This window comes from Mugil cephalus, chromosome 18 (assembly GCF_022458985.1).
Source record: "Mugil cephalus isolate CIBA_MC_2020 chromosome 18, CIBA_Mcephalus_1.1, whole genome shotgun sequence".
Classification (NCBI taxonomy): domain Eukaryota; kingdom Metazoa; phylum Chordata; class Actinopteri; order Mugiliformes; family Mugilidae; genus Mugil; species Mugil cephalus.
In genome coordinates this window covers 10,365,151-10,381,931 of record NC_061787.1, presented here as the reverse complement: position 1 = coordinate 10,381,931, position 16,781 = coordinate 10,365,151, and the positions used below count along the sequence as shown (strand labels likewise).

General features: G+C 42.1%; 1 protein-coding gene across 1 annotated transcript; it reads right to left on the bottom strand.

The window, feature by feature from the left end:
* Window positions 1–8,941: 8,941 nt before the first annotated feature.
* Window positions 8,942–11,191, bottom strand: ccr9b (chemokine (C-C motif) receptor 9b). Its single transcript, XM_047568754.1, is given in 2 exon segments — window positions 8,942–10,377; window positions 11,141–11,191. Coding segments are annotated over 2 exon segments (1,104 nt in total). The 3' UTR covers window positions 8,942–9,324.
* Window positions 11,192–16,781: the final 5,590 nt, after the last annotated feature.

Below are 16,781 nucleotides of genomic sequence, written 5' to 3'. Positions count from 1 at the left end.
AAGGCTGATGCACCTTTGTCTTCAAGGGCAAACAATTACCTGTCCAAGAGCAAATAAAGATTTAAGACATGCAGCCTGGGCTGTCAAGACTCTGTTAAGATGTCAGGCACATATCAGTCGGGTATGTATTTTGCAATGGGTGCTGACTGATTAAACGCACTTCTTCTTTTGATCAACTAGTCACTGGTCAATTCAGGCCCAGAGTGGGGGGTCATCATTAGGCCCATTAGGACCGCTAACCCTCTTTGAGCCGCGTAGTCAAGTCCATTCTCATCTATCGAGATACGCTGCTGTATTGTGTATCTGCGCACACATCCTGAGAGCAGACTGGGCTCCCACGGGACACAGTTAAAAAAAAAAAAAAAAGAAGAGCATCAATATTTCATCAAACTACTCTCTCTTTCTGGTCCAGATCAAAGCCTTGACTCCCACAGTCCTACAGGTAGAGATGGCTCTTTTGTTTTTGCTCCTCAGGTAGAGCAGCAGTCAGACTCTGTTCGCTTTTGGAAATCTTGCAATGCTCAGCCCATCCATCTCGCGGCTCACCGCCACACTTTTGGAAGAGGAGGTAAAAGGAAGCGTAGAGACCGTGAGGGTGAAAACATGTTCAGAGATGTCCAGAGACTGAACTTCTTGGCCTCGCAGAGCTAGATTATTTCCTGTTTTTCTCGCAGTTTGTACATAGTGAGACTAATGGTGGGAACAAGGGTGTTGTAATTTGTCTTTGAAAGACTGAAAGTGTTGCAGACTTCATTCCTCACTGTCATCCGAGCCATCACCTTTACCACTGTTTCAATAACCTTTGTTGCTTCCTATGATTGGGCTAACTTGACGCGTCCTTAGCGTTGTTCATCGGGGCCACAGTTTTTTCTACAGGAACAGGGAAAGACAGAATTCTTTCAAATGACTATATTTATAAAAATAAGATTAACAGATATAGATTAAAATAAAACATTAAAAAAAAAATCTGAAGATTGGGCCCCACAGTCATTAATCGTAATAGTATTAGACAGTCAGACAGTTAGCATAGTAGCTAACATTAGCACTAAACTTATTACAAAACAACTGTCCTAACTTGAGCTAGGAATTTTAGCGTTGTTCATCAGATGCACAGTTTTTTCTACAGGGACAGTGGAAAGATAGACTTATGTTTTAAATGTTACTTTAAATTCTTTCAAATAACTATATTCATATAGCATAGTAGCTAATATTAGCACCAAGCTAAAACAACTGTCCTAACTTGAGCTAGGATTTTTAGCGTTGTTCATGGGGGGGCAGTGTTTTACAGGAAAATGGCAGCATAGTCTTGCTTGTAATGTTTGTTTTAAATGTTTTAAACTCTAGATTTGCTTAAAGTAAGACTGTTAAATTAACTGGTATGTTTTACGGGAAACACATTAGCTTCATCAACCTTAGTGGCTAACATCGGCCTATAACTGTCGTGCACCTCCCCAGACATGTAACTACGTGACATAGCAACGCAGACCACAAGAGCTGTGATTGGTCTGCTTGGTAGTAGCGTGTTTCCGCTTTAGTATTTTTGGCTGCTTCTCCATCTCTGCAATTTTCGAATTGATTGTTTTGGATCAATAAAGATGGAAGTGTTGATGGAGGTTAGTGGCTAACATTAGAGTTTGGGTTATTAGAAATAACTAAAATGCTTGTAAGTTGTATTTTAATATATCGGGGGCGACAGTGTTTTTATAGTACATGTTCATTCATTTAATTTAGTTTATTTAGACTGATAAATTAGCAACATATTAGCTTTAGACTGTTAGCTTTGTGGCTAACCTAAGCACTAAGCTAATCAACAAATATTGTTCACTTTGGGCAAGGAAAGATGGGACACATGGGTCTTTTTTTATTTTTTTTTTTTTTAGTTTATTATAATTTTTCGAATCTGCAAATTCACAAAAATGGCACAGTCGGTGTAATAGAGATAATTTCTCTCCAGAAGAGTAGAATTCACAAGACTTAACCCCAACAATTAAATAGCTATGCTACTTGGAGAGTATTAGCGACCATTAGCTTCAGACAGTTAACTTAGTGGTTAACATCAGCACTAAGTGTAAGAAGACATCATGTTTTATTATTTTTTTTATTGAGGGCATAATATTATATGTTATATATATAAGCAGGTTTATAAAAAAATGTATTCTTAAAAATAATGTGTGATTTTACATTGTTCAGAATATTTTGTAAAATTTTAGCTCATTGCTTGTTTGTCTTCATGTAACCTCAGACTGGGTCTTTGATGGTGAGCTCAGGGCTCGAAAAATCCTCTTAAACCAAACTGATTTCTCCCCTAAATTTCTCCCTCCTTGCCGTGGCAGGTGTTTAGTTATAGTCTTGGGCCCAGGTGTAGGCTTTTAACACGTCCTACATCTGTCACACCTTTTTGCATGGTGGACGGCAGCTTTAACCAGGATCGACAGTACAGCAGAGTACGGCTTTAAAGAAAGAAAATATCATATGTTATGTACACTGTAAAATTACGAATGAATGAATGCAAGTATAAGAACAAAATGTAAGTAATGACACATCAAACACAATGGAATACATTTCATTTCTATTGATGCAAACCTGTTTTACATTAAGGCTGAAAAATCCAATTAAAATGAAATCATCTGCATCATGTATGTGATAAAATTAAAAGACAGAATTGAGTTTATGAATAACTGAACTACAAAAAGGAGAGCTTTAGGTTTTGTTTTGTTTTTTTTTGTTTTTTAGGAGGGACAAATATAGTGTTGATTTGGAAGCTAAGATACAATTGCTTTCATTATTGGTGAATTTTTTCCAACAAAAATATCTCCATTTTTGCATTTTCTTTTTAAAAAACTGTTTGAATTAAACATAAACAGAAAGATAATGGTCTATAATTTTAAGTTTTGGTGGGAAGACTTTGTGCTTCCATATTTTCCGAAAGAAGGTAATTGATATTTAACTGTAAAGATGAAGGAATATTACTCAAGAAAGAATTTGCAGTTTAGGGTAGAAAACGTTCAATAGCTGAGCATTTAAAAAGTGTGTGTTTCTCTACAGATTAACATAAAGATTAACGTTAATGAGCATCTGTATTTAGAAAAAAATAAATATATATCATCACAATATTAGGTTTCCATTTATTAACCAAAAAATCACCACTTGTTTAAAATCATTTAGATCAGATCAGCATTTCATGTCCCTGCATTCAATGTCAGATAACATAAACCTGTTTATTAAACATCCCTATTTATAATTTTAAGTTTTTTTTTGCAATGAAGTTCCACATTTTTATTACAAAGAAAGAATCTCGTCTTTTTTTAATAAATGGTTTTGTTAGTTTGTTCACAGCTGTGTGTTCGTCATCATATGTGTGTAAATGTTAGTTTCCCTCGCCTACATCACGTTCTGGTTTTCTGTCATCCCTGAACACACCGGGGCCTCTCCTCCTCCTCCTCCTCCTCCTCCTCCTCCTCCTCCTCTCATCGTCAGCGTCAATCTGCGGCTGTCACTCGGAGCCGGACAGTGACTAACGACACTCCCAGCCAGTCAAACACTTATCACCACACAGGTAACACACAGGCCTGGAAATGACTGACATGAAATGGAAACGTCTCTCATTCTGTGGGCCCGGGAGCTGAAGTGAAATATTAGCTGTGAGAGAGATGGCGGGTGATAAGAGGCTCCCTGTTTGGGCTGGAATTGTGGAGGTCCAAGTTCTATTACGTTTCTTTTTATGACGAGGAGCGGTCGATCCTGTTTGCTTGGATAAAAGATGCATTTCCTTTTCCATTTCTTTTTTCTTTTTTTTCTTTTTTTTTTCCTGTTTGTCATTTTACTGTTTTAATGCTCAAATTTTTAAACACTGACTCAAGCGTCCACGTCGAGCTATTTCTGCCTCGCTTTGGCTTTAAAGGCCGTGCAAATCCAGCGGGTCACTGTTGGTACATAAGCCACCGTCCCTGCAGGCTTTCTGTTGTCCGCAAGAACCCGACCATAGGCCAGTTGAAACCAGACTGCAGCCTGCTCAATGTCAGTAGGTCACATATGCTTACTCTGCCTCTCCTATTACTCATAGACTCCACCACGTCCTCCCTCTATCCCTCTTCTTCCTCCTCTCACACATCTCCTTCATGCACACTCACACGAACACAATTCCCCCTGTGCAGAAAGATGGATGGGATGTTCCCAAACCACAGGTGCTGCTCTACTTGTGAGTCTTTTGCATTCTTCACCACTGCTCGCTTTTTACTGTTTTCCCCAGCGGTGATTACCACCATACTTCAGAGTTGTGATATAATGAGGAACACGGGATATTAGTAAAATACTATCAATCTGCCTGTCTATTAGTCGCTCAGTGGGAACGAGACTGCTTTAAACAGAGCAGACGAGGCCGAGGAGATGACAGCGGACGGGAGGGAGGTGGACGGCCGCTGTTTATGCGGGAGCTTGAAGTGGAAAGGGTGAGCAGTCACCGAAGACCTCACCTGGACACTGAACTGAACTGGCTCAACGGCGACTGTGCTTCCTGAGGAGGCTGGAGAAGTTCGGTGTGTCGCCTGCAGAACACCTACCAGCATGTAGCACACAGGAGCACTGCCTCCATCACTAAGGACCCCACAAACCCCCGACTCACACGGTTCACACTCCTGCCCTCAGACCCGAGGCACAGGAGTGTAAAAGGTATGACCTCCAGACTGAAGAAGTCCTTTTTCACTTCTAAACAGCTGACAGGAATCTATAATCCTGGACTACCACTCACGCCAATGTTCACCTTTTCAGTTTCTGCGAGGTTTGTTTCCCTCAGACTCATTCCCAAACCACCACTAGGTGGGGTTATTTTCATTTCTATTTTGTGTGTTTGCTGGTAACAGCCACTATAAAACCAAAACCACTGACTCACTGTTCCTGTGCGAACTACACCACCTTGTGGTTCGTGGCTCTCACTTATCCAGCAGCAGGTTTTCTCCGGGGGAGGTCGGCGGGAACAGTTTGGCTTCTTTAGTGAACGGTTGGAAAAGTACAAAAGCCTCAGCACCGAAGTGTGCGAGAATCCCACAAACACAGATCAACATCTCTTTGATTCCTATCGTCCTCTAGAGCAGTACCTTTGATGACTGATGGTCTGTAGGAGCAATAAAAGAAGCCGCCTACGCCAGAAAGGAAAACCCCACTCTGAACAAGGGAGGCTGACCTAGACAAGCCTTATCAGACGCTTACAACACAGTTTTAACATCTGTCACCGAAAAAGTTTCAAACCCATTCGCACTCTGAGTCTTCAGAGTTCTGTTGTTAATGTGCCACTGACACAGATGAGAACGTCCTCTAATACAGACGAATACCGAGCCGTGAACAGACCTTAGTCATGTGAGTTTCAGGTGTTCCAAACAAAATGCCAAACACCCGACCATCGTCATTTAGAGCCGAAGAAGCCACTTGGATGAGTGGTGAAACCTCTTGATGAGTGGTCCAGTCTGTGCTTTTAATGCCTACGTAGATAAAAACAATTCTCTGCAATACAAGGCAACGATTGCCATCAAAGGCCGGGGAACTCCATTCCTGCCCAACAGAAGTTCATACATCAATGGTAGAATATTAAAAGATGTGTTACTTTACTTCAGTACTTCCCGTTTATGCTGCCTTATTATAATCTAGTCTGGTTATAGTCTGGGGAAATACTGCAGTTTTTACTTTTCAGATTACACTTATGGTGTAACCAATATTCAGTTGTAGTTATTACAGATGAGATTTGCCCCTGTTAACTCAGAATGTACATAAAAGTATGAAAGTCAAACTGGAACATATAACCGCGCAATCTATTAAACCGATAGTGAAAGACAAAAAGATCTGCAAACTTATCTCACACAATTTTTCGGCTATCTAACTGTATCTTAATTTAGTACCGGAAACTGTCTCAGTCTGTAACAGTAAGCGTTAGAGTTAGGGTTTTTATTCACACATCAGTAACAGTGGACAGTTTTAGTTTAAGAATATTTGTTGTTAATATTTTACTTGAGTAAAATATTGAGATTGCGCAATCCCATCAAGCTTGTAACAGACATAAACTAGGCCTCACTTTACCTAGTTATTTCAGTATATCTATATATCTATATGCATATATGTTGTGATCGCTTCCCAACATACAGTGTAAACATGACGATATTGAGGGTTCGGTTCAAAGCTTCTTCCGGTTAAAAGGGAGTTTTCTTCCCCACAACCGCTACAGTGGTCGCTCTTCGGGTTTGGGTGTCTGGGTTCTGTAAAGCACCTAGAAATCATTTGTACTAGTCCCCTTAAATGTCGAAGGTGATGGACGAATGCTTGGATCACCTGCTTTCTGAAGCCTGAAATGATAAAAGTGTAAAGGGATGTTGGAACGGGACTCCATCCAGCATCTCCACTAACACTGGCACCCCACGTGGTTGTGCCCTTAGCCCCATCCTCTGCACCCTGTTCACCCACGACTGCGTCGCCTCCCACAAGGTTAACATCGTCCTGAAGACACATCACTGGTGGGGACGAAGCGGCCTATGAGGAGAGGGAAGTGGCCTGTCTGGTTGCCTAAGCCTAACCTTAACAACGTCACCCTCGAGACGGCCAAGACCAAGGAGACGATAGTGGACGTGAGGAATGAAGGGAGCCCTCGTCAGCTGTTGTTTATGCAGGAAGTGGAAAAGGGTGAGCAGCTTCAAGTACCTGGGGATCCACATCACTGAAGACCTCACCTGGACACTGAACACCACATAACTGGTCAAGAAGCCTCAACAGCGGCTGAGGAGGCCGAGGAAATTCGGCATATCGCGCCAAAGATCCCGACCAACGTCTGCAGCTGCGTCATTCAGAGCATCTTGACCAGCTGTGGTACGGCCACAGACCGAAAAGGTCTGCAGACAAGATCACCAAGAATCCACTGCCCTAAAGTGAAACCAAATGTTATCAGTATCTTGTTGTTCACAGTCCAACATTGTTATGCATGAGAGGGGAAATTTAACTTTATTACTGTAGACATATTTTGCAATAGGAAACACACACACTTCAGCTGTTTCCTCTTTTAAGGTATGATACATATTTTTCCCATGTCCCCATGTGACCTGTATCACAGAGTCACAAGTTTTGTATCAAAATAAAATTGCATAACTGTTTTCAGTCTTGTGCAAAAATACAAAAATACTCGAGTGGCGTTATGTGTGAAATGCAAGAGGTTCTGAAGAAGGAGCTTGAACTGGACCAGGGTTCCCTCTTTCTGGGCCTTCCCAGTGACTGTGTAACTGATATATTTCAGAAAATAATGTATACCGTTATGAGATTTTGTGCCAGGAAAAAATATTCTGCAGCCTTGGATCTCAGATGAGGCCCCCTAGTGGTGGGATAGCATAGACAATAATCCAATATATACCTCTGGACTTTCTCCTGTCTTCTACACTACTAATGTCTTTGAACAAATATGGAAACCATTTCTTGACTTACATTAAGGTAAATATTTCTGTTATACTGACAAGAGCATTTGTATGAAACTGTTTTAGTCCGTATTTCACTCGATAATGCATAATGTACCTGTCACATTTATCTGGAACTGATCTTTCTGTTGGGGTTTTTGGCTTTTGTGTTATTCCCAGCGTGCTGCTGTTTTGTCTGGTCCTGCCTTTTGTATGTTTGTTTATAAAAATGTAATGAAAAATGAATAGAAAATTGCATTGTTAGAATCCTTTGAATAAAAACAACAACAACAACAACAACTTCCGGTTTCGATAAAGCTCACGCGGATATTCGATCATATCACTCTTGACGCGATCTGCCAGGACATCAGTAGTGAGGCTTTGCCAAGTCAAGCGGGAACACGTTGTTATTGACTTGACTGATGGTTTCCTGTCGTGAGAGTAAGAAGTAGTACAAAGGCAAAAAAAAATGAAAGAATGTGTCTGTGGTCTCACCTGAGTTGAGCAGGTAGGCAGCAGTTGTCTGGGGCCAACCTCAATGACCACAATAACAGCCCAGGATTTGTTTTTTACTGCCAGCATGTGCCGTGTGATGTTTCTGTCTTCTAACACCTGTTTGTTCTCATTATTCAATGCGTGATATTTCCAATTCTAAAACAACCTCACAGCCTGCACAGAAATTAAAGTCTTAATAAGCATGCCATCCTAGTTGAAACCTTTCCGATTCTTTATATGAACAGGCTGAAATCTCAGCTTTAAATCTGTCTGAATTCCCTAAGTACAGATTTTTATCATATTGACAGATGCAGTTTCTACTTGTGGGTGTCATGAAACTAAATATGCGCGCCAAGGCACTGCGCCCACAACCCACTTACCACCTAAGAGTTGATTAATTCATCCATCTCTTCTGACTTTGATGTTGTTGACATTTATTATTGACACAAGCCGTGCAACTGTTTGAATTTGAAAATCCTCCCCTGTCGGGTTTTACATTTAATTTCGAGCAGATGTTTTACCGTGATGACAATCCTACGCATCCAAGCATTGAGTGTGCGCCCCTTTAAAGCTGGTGAAACTGAAAATCGGCGAAAGTAAAGCAGAAGTTGAACATATCTTGTTTTCGAGGCCATAGCGCCCATTTACCTGTCTGCGTCTTGTCTGGGCTACTACCGTTAAAAGATCGCCGTGGGAAACATCTCTCATGCCTGCTTTGAATGGGCAGCCGTTTGCAGTCATTGCAAAAAATTGCCACATCATAGCTAAACTCAGACGTTTAAAGTTCAGCAACAAACTGTCAGCACAGAGGATGGCACAGACAGCCGATGCGAGGATGTCTAGTCAGAACGAAAAACATTGTGGACTGCTCCAGCCACATACTCTACCACAGTCTGTACGTTACACCAGTGAAAGCTCTGAAATACTTTCCAAGACATAAATTGTTTGTCTTACCATTTCATTCATGTATTGGTTTGAAACAGGTGCAACTCATTTCCCCATGGGACATAAACTGCGGTATACTGTTCTTTTTTTTGTATGTATTTTTATTTTGTTCAATTACTTTTAGATGTTTTTTTATCTTTGGGTCAAAAATACAGTTGTTCTTTTGTTCCATTACAGCAGCACACAACAAATACACGATGGAGTAAAAAAAAAAACATTTTAAAAAATGTATTTACAGAAATGTACAGTTTATACAACGATTCCAGTAAAAATATGCATATATGTGACTGTAAATATATGAATGTAATGACAGTGATCTCCAAAGATTTTATTTTTGCTTTCAAAGTTGCTAATGTTATTGTTGCTATTGTAGTAGTAAGTAATGCACGAGGAGCAAGTAACAAAAATTGGTGGTGGAAAAGGCTCAGGTCTCAGACGTGGGGATTTAAGGAGAAGTAGGCGTTTATATGGAAAAGGCAGGGGTAGTTTCAGTGTCTGACATAACAGAGACAGAACGTTTGGGGACGGCCTGCATTTTAATGCCACTTCCTTGGCCCTGACTGCCAGAGCACGCCCTCACAATCTTCAGGAGGTCTTCTCTGAACCGAACGCCGATGAAGACGTACAGGAACGGGTTGATGCAGGCGTGGGTGAACGCTAGGCTCTTGGCTACGTGTCCAGCTACATCGAACATTTTGACAGTTTTGCAGTCGGTGATTGTGGTATTGGCTGCCTGTGTGGCTTCCATGATGAGGAGGCCGTTGTACGGCAGTTGAGAGAGGACAAACACACACACCACAGCAAAGATGACTCGTAGGGCCTTGTGCTTTTCAAAGTTCTTGGCCTGCAGAAGAGTGCGGATGATGACAGAGTAACAGAAGACCATAACTAGGAGAGGAAGGCAGAAGCCCATGCAAATCTGCAGGGACAGCACCAGGATCTTAGTCCGGTTATTTGCATTGTCCCAGTAGACAAGAGTACAGGAGGATTTCCCCTTGTCGTCTATCTTCACCTTGGCGAAGATAAATTCAGGGAGGGCCAGTAAAGTGGAGATAAGCCAGACAACAAGGCAAGTAAGTTTGCTGTAGAACAGCCTCTTTTTCTTGAGGTTCTGGGCTCTGATGACTTGTACAATAGCAATGTAGCGGTCCACGCTTATGCAGGTGAGAAGCAACATGCTGCTGAAGAAGTTGATCTTGTAGACAGCGGAGACGACTTTGCAGAGGCCGATGCCGAAGTTCCAGCCCTTGGTGGCATCGACAGCCCAGAAGGGCAGCATGCACAGGAAGCAGAGGTCAGCCACAGCCAAGTTTAGCAGGTACATGTCGGTCATTGTTTTCATCCGGCTGCGGACAGTGGTGTACATCCAAACCACCATCAGGTTGCCCAAGGCACCGAGGATGAAGATGATCCAGAAAAGAGGGGGTTCATACTGGCCCCGAAACTCCCTAACCTCACTTCAGTCACAAATTCCAGAGTCCTCAGTCGACACAGTGTCATAGTCGTAGTCAGTTCCCTATAAGTAAAAATAGACGATTATGATTACGACAAGTATTAAAGAGCTCCGAGTGGAACCGATACACAGTCTTTTGTTCTCCACTTCCTGCCATACTTAATTCTGCCTGCTGTAGATGGTTTCATAACATGGTTCGCTTCTAGTGGGAATACGGTCAAATGACATCAAACACTGTCTGTGACGTACAAGCTAAACCAGAACGCGCAATAAAAACTGCTGTCGAGTGCAGGTGTTGTGTCTGCGCAGGAGAAACCACACTACTGCACAATTTCCTGCTGCTATCCAAGCCCGTGGGGGGGTACACGATCCTGAGGGGCTCCAGAAAGGGGCCCACTGCAGAACTCGGTACCCCAGAAGTTAAGATCAGAACTTCAGATGTAGGGCAGAGATAAACAAGGGGGCTTAGGTTTTTGCAAACAACGGAAAAATTTGATGCCGACACGGCTGTGGCTGTGACAGATAATGCAGATGTCTGTGTTAGATGTAAAGATAACACACACATATAACTCCCATCACAAGCACACACAAAATTGTTTCTAAGTATATACTGCTTTTAAACATTGCCTTTCATTAAGTTGCACTTCCTACTTTAACATCAGACTTCAAGTATTGCGATGCAATTCAACCACTTCGCTAAAATGGGGATTTAGAAATAGCTTTCCCCTCTCTGTGATACCAAATGCTTTCTCTGCTCCACTCTAGCTTTTTTAATACTGCTCAAACAAACTGTAAATACAGAGAATTGTCTCAAAGTAATACTCACAGTTTCCGTAGAATAACTATGTAGGGCCATAGTTGTATACGACGTATCCATGTTTACTGAAAAGAGATGATGTAAAATGAAACAACACACCAAAATATTAAATAATACTAATCTAACCGGATTCAATTTATGAGAATAAATCAACTACATTTTTCTAAAAGTCACTCACCAAGTATGGATGCAGAGAGCAACCTCACAGTGACGATACCGTGTCTTTGTCTGCTCTGTACAGATGTGTCCTTGTACAACCTGACTCATCGTCACTTGCTTATATGGTTTCTCTTTAACCACAGAATCACGTGCTGTGTTTTTTTTATCACCTGATTTCTGTGTGAGACTACACATAAGACAGGACCCACACACTAGCTCTCGTAGTATTTCTCCATTAAAGTAGCAAACGTTGCGGCAAAACATGCTTCAGCTTGTTACCTCGTGCGATTTTGAACAACAGATTGACGGTTTTCAGAGGGAAGCTGCCACTTTCTGACTCTGTCTGCTGATCCGTGGCCATCAGGCTGTTGCCAGAGAAATACACCCACATATTCTCCTCAGCTGATTGTTTTTTCTTTTAAAAGCAGTGGTCCACTTTTGCCCCACTTTGTATACACAGGTGGAGCACTTAATTCTATAGATGAGTGATGCATGAAACTGAAAACCAGGAGACGTGATCAAAGCAGCTAAAACACTCCAAGGGGTAGTCAGTGGTGAGGTGATGTGAGCCTTAGTGTTTCTTCAGCCGTATAAAGATGATGCTGTGTGGGTTAGATTCTTATAACCATGAGTGTGAGGAGAGTTTACACTCTAAAAACTGCTGAGTTTAAAAAAAGAACCCAACCTATAGCCCGAGGGTTGTTAAACAATGGGACAACATTCGTGCTTGGGTTATTTTCACCCAAGTGCTTGGGTTACCCCATTTGACTCAGAATTGACCCAACCCTATGAGTACAAGTAGCCCTATTTATACACTGGGTCCTCTCATTGCATTGCTACTTTCACATTTAAAAAAAGAACTTGTTTTTACTAGTCGTCGCTTATCCATGGTTTCCACTGAAATTATATGATAAATGCATAGATATATGAAAGCTAACGTGAACTGTACTGTTTATTATGCTACGATAAACTAGCTGCTTAACTTTAAGCTAGCTGCATAACTTTAAGCAGCTAGCTAGAGAACGTTAGCTTAAATTAGCGAGTAAAACATATGCCGACTTAACTTTGTTAATAAATATCAAAGAATATTAAAAAAAAAACAATAAACCCACTTATGATCCATAATTGGGAATTATATTAAGTTTGAAACCAATCAAATTTCACTACAGTATTTGATTACCAGAATAATCTTGTGCCTGCAGTGCTCTTCGCTCTCCCTCTGTCAAGTCCAGATGTCGATGTCGGTATCTGATCTCAACTATCCCGTGCTTCCTGATGACGTCGTCGACGGTCTGACGTGACCATCGTTTAAGGAAGCTGTGGGACATAGGCCTTGAAGAAATATACTAGTGTCCACCACATCATAAAATACAATTATGCTAAGTAAGCCAACGTTTTCACTTTGAAATCCGTTGGATTGAGCCAGGCCGCCCACTTTTCTAAATTTATGCTAAACTAAGCTAACAGGCCGCGTGATCAGGGTGGTAGACACTGATAACTGTAAAGATTCTCAGCGTTCTAGGTCATGGAATACATCAGTCAGGCATAACATTATGACCACCTTCCTAATACTTGCGCCTCCAAACCAGTTGTGACTCATCAGGGAATGGACATGGGCCTTCTGAGGGCGTCAACACAATGTTGTCGACGTGCCTTTGGGTCCTATGGGTTGAGGGGAGGGATCTCTGTGGATCAGGCTTCTTGCGGTGCATCCCACAGATACTTGATCAGTTTGGGATCTAGAGGCCAGGTCAACACCTTGTGCTGTTCTTCATGAGATTTTTTTTTAGTTATTCCTAAACTGTTTTTGTGTGTGTCTGTGTCAGGCTGCATCAAGGAGTGTCATTGTTATGGGGCGGTGGTGCCTAGTCTGGTGCCACATGTCTAAGTAACATTGAAAGGTTTCATTTGACGAGTAGCGAAACAAAAATGTATTCTGTGGAGACAGAGAAATGGAAAGTTCACTGGTAATCCCAAGCATAAAGGGAAATCCGTGATAAAACAAGAACAAATAATGTGGCTAACAATGTGGCTGACCTCTTTGTACGACACATGACAAAGGAGAAAGTCCCTTTCATGCCAACTGTTTCATCAGAAGCAAAATTGAAAATAATTCGCCTCAACACGATCTGATCAGCAAATTCAGTTGTTGACATCATTACCAATCAAAAGTAGTGGGCTTCCTTGTGCTTTCACACTTGTGAATGGTCTCTGTTGTGTGTTCATATTCTCGCTGTTTCGCTTCCGTAGCCGACACAGCTACAGTCTACTCTACGTGGGGGCCTTCAGCGCGTCTGATATCTACAAAAGAAAAAAGTGCTGGTTGCGATTCTCGGTTTTGATCACAGCGAGGCACAGGGAAACGGCTGTGTCATAATCAGTATTTTCCTTCTGGGAACAGGCCGTTGACAAAGTAGCAGACTGAGAGGTTTCACTCACTACCTGCCACAATCTAACTGTCAGCACGCAAACCCTCAACTGTGTAGTTAGGCTCCGTGGGAATGCAAAGCTGTGAAGCCTTGGTAAACTCAAGACGAAATATCAAAACGAAAGGTTCGTTTGGAGATAAAAAATAGATTTGAAGATAGAAAATGAGCCATATGCATCTTGCAGAGTGTTGTCAGGAGTCGCTGTTTGTGCAATTATACCCTGGATTGTGCAATTTTAAGACTTCATGGCTCACTCTGAGTCACACAATGTCGTGTCCACAGCTGACTCACAAATGCATTGTAACAAAGCAGCTACTCCTGCTCAGTCTGTGGGAGGCTGGAGGCAGCCCGTGTGATGTGGATTTTGTTTCCACGGTCTGGATGTGTTTATCTTTCTTGTGGCGAAAAAAGGGAGAATCAAAATGAACAGCGTTGCTCTTGACTGACCGGCACAGTTGTTCTGAATCAGAAGAGGGAAGCAAACCTTTTGGGAACTCACAAATAGTCCACAAGAAAAGTCCCTGTTGTCAGCTTTTGCCAGCGGTCGTGGATGACGTGCACGTTTGTGACGTAAACTCAGAGAATACCGTCTCAGAGCAGCTGCAGATAAAATATGACCACAGTGAGATTCAGGGAAATGGCTGTCGTGATCATATAAGAGTGAATAATTGAGATGTTTATTGAAGTCAACAATTCCAGAGAATCACAGTAAAAAAAAAAAAAAAAAAGGCCACAAAGCTTACGTATGCGAGAGACAACTCCACTGTCTAGTTCCTGATCTTTACACTTAGTCTGCAAGCGTTACACGGCATTTTATATTCCGCACTTGTGATATGAAATATAAGATTATTGTTGTAAACGTGGGGCTGCCCCCTGTGATTTCACTCGACAAAGTTACCTCTGAATGCTGAGATTGTGAGAACCTGGAAGACCTGACAAAGGCTCGCTGATGATGAAAGTTGAATGTGACACAGATGAGTCACTACTCACTTGAGCTTTTTCAGTGCAACAGGACAAATGAGCCAAGATGAATCCAGCCCGACATATAAAACAACTGCAGCCGAGGATGATGGGGAAAAAAAAAAAAAAAAAATGAATGAGTCAAAACTCCTCTCTGAAAGTAGACGGCCTTCCAGCGCATCATCGTTTGCGTTCGCGCCGCAGGTAGAATGTGTCGTGTGGCCCTGATCACCTCTGAACCCCATGTGATCTCAGCGTTCAGATCTACACTCAATGCTTCTTGGTTGCGTTCACACCTGTACTATAAACATAGCGTGATTTTTAACGGAGGGTGTGAATGTAGAGCGACGCCTCACTGTCTGAGCCCAACGGGCTGCTGGAGATGCTGTTTCACAGAAAGTTGTATTGAGATGAAAACTGGCACAATGAGCAGTCGTTCTCAGAAATGACTTATCTGCGTTATCTCCTTGTGATTTGCAGGATTTGACTGCCTGACCGGCTCCTGGCGCCTCAGCCATGATAAACTAGCTTCAGCCTCCTCATTGAGAGAGTGATAGGTAAGGTCACGGATGTGAAAGAGGAAACAAAAGACGTGGGCGGAAAAGCTGAACTAAAGGTTTTTTTTTTTTTATCATGTCAATTGTACTTTTGAAGGACAGCTACGCATTTCCATGAATTCCGCATTCACGCTCCCTTGCGGGGTAAATTGTTGCCACTTTGGTGATGCTGTGACTTTCCAGCCGATGCTTTTGTGACGTGTGCCCTTTGTCCCCACGCGGCCACAAGTGAAGGGCCCGGGATTCAGCTCCTGAATTCTGCTTTCGAGAACTGACATCAGAATCCACGCGTTACGTCGACGCGACACTGCTGAAATTTCTCACAATCAGACGTCCTCTTGATGATTCTGTAGAAAGAACCACTGGAGTTTTTTTGCCCTGCTAGCGAAACTGAGAAAACCCCTTTGATGCCTACTCAGAGAGCAGGAGGCAGCTCTGAATTGGGTGCACTTCTCTAACATGTATTAACTGTTGCCCCGTATTGTGGGAAAGTACAGTCACTGTCGCAGTCTTGAGTCGAGCGAGAGCTCTGAGTTTTTAATCCTCTCGTCACCACTTCCTGTGTTCCTGCTAGCTGTGATTTATTTCATGCACTGACAGGCAACTGTTTCGCAGTTGCATGCGTTCGTCAGTGTTCCCAAGGCATACGCACAGTAGTTCGCACGCAAATGTATGTGAAAGCAAATGTATGTAAAATAAATAAATTAATAAATATTTGCCTATTTTAGAACAGCAATCAACAGTTGGATAAGAAATGATTTTTTTTTAGAAAACTTTACCTTTAGTAGCACAAAACTTGAAACATGAAGCTAAAAGGCACATTTTTTTTAGGTTTTAACACAGTGTGCTAATCGCACCCCCCTTCTTTTTCTACCCTTATAGAAAGACAGATACGCTGTGCAAACGACTCCTGCACTTGATGCAAAACTATAGCGAGTTACGTGGCTGTGGCTTGAAGAGTTTCACTGAAAACAAGCGGTGGGGGAGGGGGTGGCGGTGGGGGATTGGGGGGAGGGGGGGGAGTGACGGTTGACTTGGCAGGTGACCACTTTGTTTCTTTTTCTGCCACTGTCTTGGCCTGCTATGGTTAGCACAAAGATGTCAGGATGTCATATTCAAGATACTTCCCCAGGAAACAGATGTAGAGATCAAATGTGATAAATTGAAAACAAAGTATCACAAATGATATCATTACCTGTTCAGTCATTTCATTAGCCACAGCGCAACCTCACTTGACCCATGCTGGTTTCTTTTTTTTTCTTCTTAAAATCTGTTCAGAAATGGAAGACTATTTTCTCTCTGATGTAGCACTAAAATAATGCAGCACGAATAAATACTTGAGTGACCAGAGGCCTCATACTGTCACACGTAGCACATTCTTATTTAGTTGGATTGCTTAGTGCTCCGCTCTGTTTAAGTTTGGCTGTGTTTTATTTCATGGTTTGAAATTTTGATTTTGTTTCGTGTATGAGAAGCACTTTATAACTTTGTTTGGATCAATTCAGCAGACATGAGTTAATCTGTGCAGTATGGCGCCCCCTGGTT